The following is a 6000-nucleotide window of genomic DNA, read 5'->3' as shown; positions in this document are numbered from 1 at the left end:
CTTACCCTTCTAACAGGACAAGTGGACGAAAACATGGCTTTTTAACACTGGTATTTTGCTTATACGGTCATTGACATAATGCACTCACAGGCACTTTGCAAACTCTAGCATGCTAACTTCCCTCTGTTAGGAGACAGCCTAGGGTTCACAGTGAGAGCAAATCCGAATTCACTAAATTTTTTTACATTATCTTTTCTCCACAGACATGTGAGGGAAGGCATTTATTTTCCCTCAAGAATCAGCTACAGTCTATGTGTCCCTGATTCCCAAGGTGAAGAAGCCCCTGAAGAACTTCACGCTTTGCCTGAAAACCTTCACAGACTTCACCTGCCCTTATAGCCTCTTCTACAGCACTCGGTCCCAGGACAATGAGCTGCTTCTCCTTGTCAACAAAATGGGAATGTATCTGCTGCACACTGGAAATGCTGCGGTCACTTTCAATGGCCCCACCCCCTGCCCTCGATCTCCTTATGCTTCGACCCATGTCAATGTGAGCTGGGAGTCTGCCTCTGGAATTGCTGCACTCTGGGCAAATGGGAAGCTGGTGGGGAGGAAGGGTGTGTGGAAGGGGTACTCTGTGGGGGAAGAGGCTAAGATCATCCTGGGACAAGAGCAGGATTCCTTTGGGGGTCATTTTGATGAAAATCAATCCTTTGTTGGGGTGATATGGGATGTGTTTTTGTGGGATCATGTGCTCCCTCCAAAGGAGATGTGTGACTCCTGTTACAGTGGCAGCCTCCTGAATCGGCATACCCTGACTTATGAAGATAATGGCTATGTGTAACTAAGCCCAAGGTGTGGGCTTAAGTCTCATTCTCTTCGGTCATGATTTGTGTTTTGTGATAATCACATACTCTTTGAAATTAATGCATTGATTTTGTTTTCTTTTTCTGGCTCTGTTACGATAGTGTAAACCATATTTTAAAAAGACAAGGGATAAGTAGGATTTCAATATACATTGTTTATTGTTGCAAAAATTATTTTGGGTGAATTGCACCATAATTTTCTGCAGTGCCAAACTATAGGAACTCAGGGGAACACACTACTTTCAGTACTGGTCACCAATCTTACAGAGCCCTGTACCACTGTGGGAGGTCCTATGGGGGTTCTGCGCACTCACATTCAGCAATCTATAAAACTGATGTGACTACTGGGAGAGGCTTTCAGAAGTGGGCTAATATAGTGAGCAGGAACCCCAAAGAGGGAGTCTCAAAAGGGGTTCTCACAGGAGCAGGGTTGTGAGAGTATTTCCTTGGTACTCACTGCAAGGGAACTCAGAGATCTCCCGGGAGAACACCTAGATAAAGGCAAACATAAGCTGCCCTGGAGGTTTCTCATTATATCCACTCAGCTTGCTCTCCTGCAGGTAGTGCTCTGAAGGAGCAAATCTTTTACTGTTTCAGGGAATGTTTCATAAACATGAAAGTTTCCTTTCTTGGGTCTTCCACCTTTAGGGATTCCCAGATCCTTTATTTTAAAGGCACTTTCAATGCATATTCAAAGGGGACACTTGGACAGTTTTGGTAGGTGACAGATACAGATTGATGTTTTTTCACCAGCCCTTTATGGACCGGAAGGCATATGGCAAGTTCTGTCTTTTTTTCTCCAGGCCAAATAAATCTAAAATCTTAATCCTTTCTCACAAATCAAAATAACTTTCTCCTTTAGAAGACAATAAACTCCCAGACTCTTGTTTAGAACTGTATTTAAACTGTATTTAAACTGAATTTAAACTAGGTACCCAACTATACACAGAAAATAAATTCATCCACCTTAGAAATGAAAAGGGTAAAGGCAAGGCATGGACTTCCGTGTAGAAATGAAAAGGGTAAAGGCAAGGCATGGATCAGATTATGTTCTACACAGAGAAGAATGAAAATCATGGGCTAATTTCCAGATCTAAGTCAGCAAGCGTTAGTTGGAAGGCGATAAAAATAAACTCAATTACAAAAAATCCTCAGATATCAGATATCCCTATATTTGTGAATTCAATATAGCATGTGTTACTCCCACAGAAAGCATATATAAGCATAGTGAAAATCAGAGGTTGGATGTGACCATGTTGCTTACTAACACTGAACATACTGGTAACAGAGTCTCACCAAGGAAATAGTTCTAATGTGAGCCTCAACAAAATTGGAAAGCAATTTCATGGGTCTCCAAGGCAGATGAGAATGTTTAAAGCTTATAATATGTTTTCTGGAATGTCAAAATCTGCTACTCTTGTCAATGCTTAAAGTCGAAAGTGATGATAAGTGGGAAGGTGGTTTTGACTGTTTTGAAGACACCCTGTACACCAACCATGTCCTCTTTAAAGTTTTAGAGCACAATATCTATATGACATTTAGGTTGACCTGTCAACCTAGTACTTCAAATAGGTGTTATGCAACCCACTTTTCTGCTTTCAACAAACGATAACAATCAGCTACTCCTTGCTTACGATTCCCTACAGCTTTGCCCCTGTGAGCAGCAACTGACCACTCGCCTGGTGGTAACCTGTGTGGTTAGTAGAAGGTAGAGGAGAATGATGGTAAAAACAAAGTCAAATCATGGAGACTCTTGGTTCCTTAATGTCGCATTACCACCAAATTTTGCAACTCTCTTTGGTTAGAGCATGAATGATAGGATTCAATTTTCTCGAGCTTAAAAAAATACCCAGACTATGATTAACTATATGTCAAACTGACAAAGATTCTAGGCAAAAGGTTTTTTGCCAATAGCACGGTGAAGGGCATTCTTGACCTCCTTGTTCCTCAAAGTGTACACAACAGGATTAAGTAGTGGAGTAAAGACGGTGTATGTCACTGAAATTAGCTGGTCCTGATCCCTGGTGTTCTCTGACTTGGGCTTGAGGTAGGCAATGGAGGCACAGCCATAGTGGATGATAACCACAGTGAGGTGGGAGGCACAAGTTGCAAAAGCCTTCTTCCGGCCCTCAGGAGAGGTGACCTTGAGGATGGTAGAGATGATGAGGATGTAGGAGATGAAGACCAAACCCAGCGGCACCACAATAACCAGGGAACTAACAACAAAATTAATTAGGTCATGTAGAGTGGTATCAACACAGGAAAGTTTCATAACTGGGTGGATATCACAGAAATAATGGGCCACCTGTTTATCACAAAAAGGCAGCCTGAACACAGATGAAATCTGAACTATGGCCACAAGCAGCCCAACACTGCAGGCCCCACATACCAGCTGGGCACACACTTTCTTGTTCATGATGATCATGTACCTCAAAGGGTTACAGATGGCCACATAGCGATCATACCCCATTGCTGTGAGCAGAAAGCAGTTGTTGATGGCCAAGGTAATAAAAAAAAACATCTGGGTGGCACAGCCAGCCAAAGAGATAGGTTGGCTTAGACTTAAGAGACTGGAGAGCATCCGTGGTACAATGACTAATGTGTAGACAGTCTCTGAAGTGGAAAGCATACTAACAAAGAAGTACATGGGGGTGTGAAGGTGACGATCAATGCTGATAATTGTCACAATTATGACATTGCCAGCCAGGGTTAAAAGATACAGGGTAAGAAATATCACAAAGAGGGTGAGCTTGTGTTCATGAAAGCTGGAGAAACCCTGGAAAACAAACTCCCGTATCACTGTGTGGTTCTCTCTCTTCATTGGATAAATAAACAGATTGAAAATACAGACTTAGGTCAATTAATCAGAAGACATCAGTGCCCAATGCTTTGAGCAGGTGAATCATCTAAGAAGATAATAAGGATTCTGTTCGTGGATGGATGCCAAGTTATTGGGGACGACTGTTCACCTATAGATATAGATAGAAAAACACAATAAGAAAACAATTTCATGCATGGCAATGTGTGTGTGTATATATATATGTATAGGAATAAATAGGGATGAAAAAATGGAAGAAAAGACACCCGGGGTAAGTTTGAAAAAGATTTCTTGGTGACCTAACACATAAGTGTTAGAGAAAAACTAGGCTAAAGAAATAGGAAATGCATAGTTAAATTTGAAAGGAATTTTCTTTTATATTACAGTTTCAGATTTTGTTTACCTAAAACAAATTTTTCAACCTCTTCCACTTTGTTTAAACCACAATTTCAATTGTCTCTTTAAAGATCTTTCTTTCTGGGTTGCCAAACAAGACAATGTTCTCTGCTCCAACATAAGTGTTTACTTTCTCCCTGTTGCTCTTGTCTGCTTGTTTCACAAACTCTTTTCATAAGTCATCAAACAGTTTCAAACCTGACTGTCCCCCCAGATTTTTTAAAACAAGAGATGTTCCTCTCTTTTTTCAATGCTTGACTTGAGTCTCCTCCTCCTCAGAAAGTCTTCTCAGGACTAAATACAACCTGTCAATCCAATTCCCCGTAGTGTTGGTAAGTGTTTCCCAGTAGCTTGGTTCCGGGGACTGTGTTTATTTCTATGCATTTTCTAGCTTATACTTAGAGGAGAATTTTCACAGGTACTCTGCCTCACTAGTAGAGTAAACTGTCTTTTACAATTTCTTCAGAATTTTAAACTTTAGGGAACCGAGTTTACACATTTCTCCCTCTGTCCCCTATCTGGGGAGTTATTGGGCATCAAAAATCTCTCATTTTCAAAAAAAGTATAACAATAATAAATAGTTCCTATGGCACTTTCTAGTTTATAGAGTTTTTACATGTATTATGTAGCATCATAACAATCCTGTGTTTTAGGTAATTATTATCCCTCTCTTGGTAAGACACCCAGGGTTAGATGATTGCACAAATTAACTCAATCTTTTAATTCTAAGACTAGTGTGATTTGCCCTATACCACAAGTGCCTAAGAAGCAACATAATCACAAAATAAATGAGAAAGAAGATACTTTTTGTTGCTTTTATCAAAAAGAATTAATGCATTTATCCTTGCTCTTGAGAATGAGATTACATTGGGAAAAAAATGAAAAACTGGAGAATCTTAGAATGCTTTCTCTAGATAAATAAATATTATTACATTAGTGACAATCCATGTCCATTCTTCTTGGCTTGATATTTTCGCTTCCAATTATTTATTTTAAGGAAATAATCAGAGATACATATTAGGATGTATATCTAAAGACATTTTTATATTATTTATTGGTGAAGTCTAGAAACAATGTAAATGAATAAAGGAATAATTGAATTAATTATAAAATATCCATCTGATGGGAACTATGCAGCCATTAAGAATCTACAAAGTGCTGACATGAAAAAATACACTATATAAGTAGATTGATTGACTGATTGAGAAATAAATTACAGACCACAAGTCTGTAAAAATAAAAAGAACCAGAAAAGAGAGGAAAGGACAAGAAAGGGAAAACATTCAATGACACATATGCCATTAAAAAAGTAAATGTAACAAAATGCTAAAAATATGTTTTTCGAGTAGTGCATGGAGAATCTATCATCTATCATCTATCTATCTATCTATTTATCTATCTATCTATCTAATATCTTTTCTATTATAAATACTTTCATAAATATTTTTAATACATACATACTAATATATTATGAATCTAATATTTAATGAAATATTTAAACATTAAATATTAATGCAAAAATTAATAATAAACCATATTGTAAGAAAGTATTAATGCTGACTATTAATTACTACAGTGGGATGCAAGTACTTGATTGAAGGCAAATTTCAGAGTTTTCTTACTAAAGATTTTGAAGAACCAAAAAATATTAAATAGTTTCAAAATACTGAGAAAAATATGAAGCAAAATATGTGTTTATTTTCCTTGAAGATGTAGGAACGGGCCAGTTCTTAACCATTCCTATGTAACTGATATTCATGGTGTATTACTGAGCAAGATAAACCTCAAATGTCTATGTAACTAGAAAGTCAATCCTATCTACACTAAGAAGAATGAAAAAAATAAATAGGTGACAGAGGAGAAAAGATTGCACTAAGTTTGTGCATTCCTGCAATTGCAACTCCTTTCTCATCATCCCCTTAGGTAAACAATGACTCACCAAGATAGCAAAGGTCCTCATGAGTGATAATGCTAGATTAG

At 38.1% G+C, this 6000-nt stretch overlaps 1 protein-coding gene across 1 annotated transcript; it reads right to left on the bottom strand.

Moving 5' to 3' along the window:
• Positions 1–2694: 2694 nt before the first annotated feature.
• LOC101125739 (olfactory receptor 10J1-like) lies at positions 2695–3627 on the bottom strand. The gene has a single exon (XM_004027063.5). It carries the CDS (start codon positions 3625–3627, stop codon positions 2695–2697), a length of 933 nt encoding a protein of 310 aa, XP_004027112.3.
• Positions 3628–6000: the final 2373 nt, after the last annotated feature.

The sequence above is a fragment of the Gorilla gorilla genome, chromosome 1, assembly GCF_029281585.2.
Source record: "Gorilla gorilla gorilla isolate KB3781 chromosome 1, NHGRI_mGorGor1-v2.1_pri, whole genome shotgun sequence".
Lineage (NCBI taxonomy): Eukaryota > Metazoa > Chordata > Mammalia > Primates > Hominidae > Gorilla > Gorilla gorilla.
This window is presented reverse-complemented; position numbering and strand designations above follow the sequence as displayed.

Excerpts from the sequence above, each read along its gene's own strand:
- LOC101125739 (XM_004027063.5), bottom strand. The coding sequence starts at position 3,627 with ATGAAGAGAGAGAACCACACAGTGATACGGGAGTTTGTTTTCCAGGGT.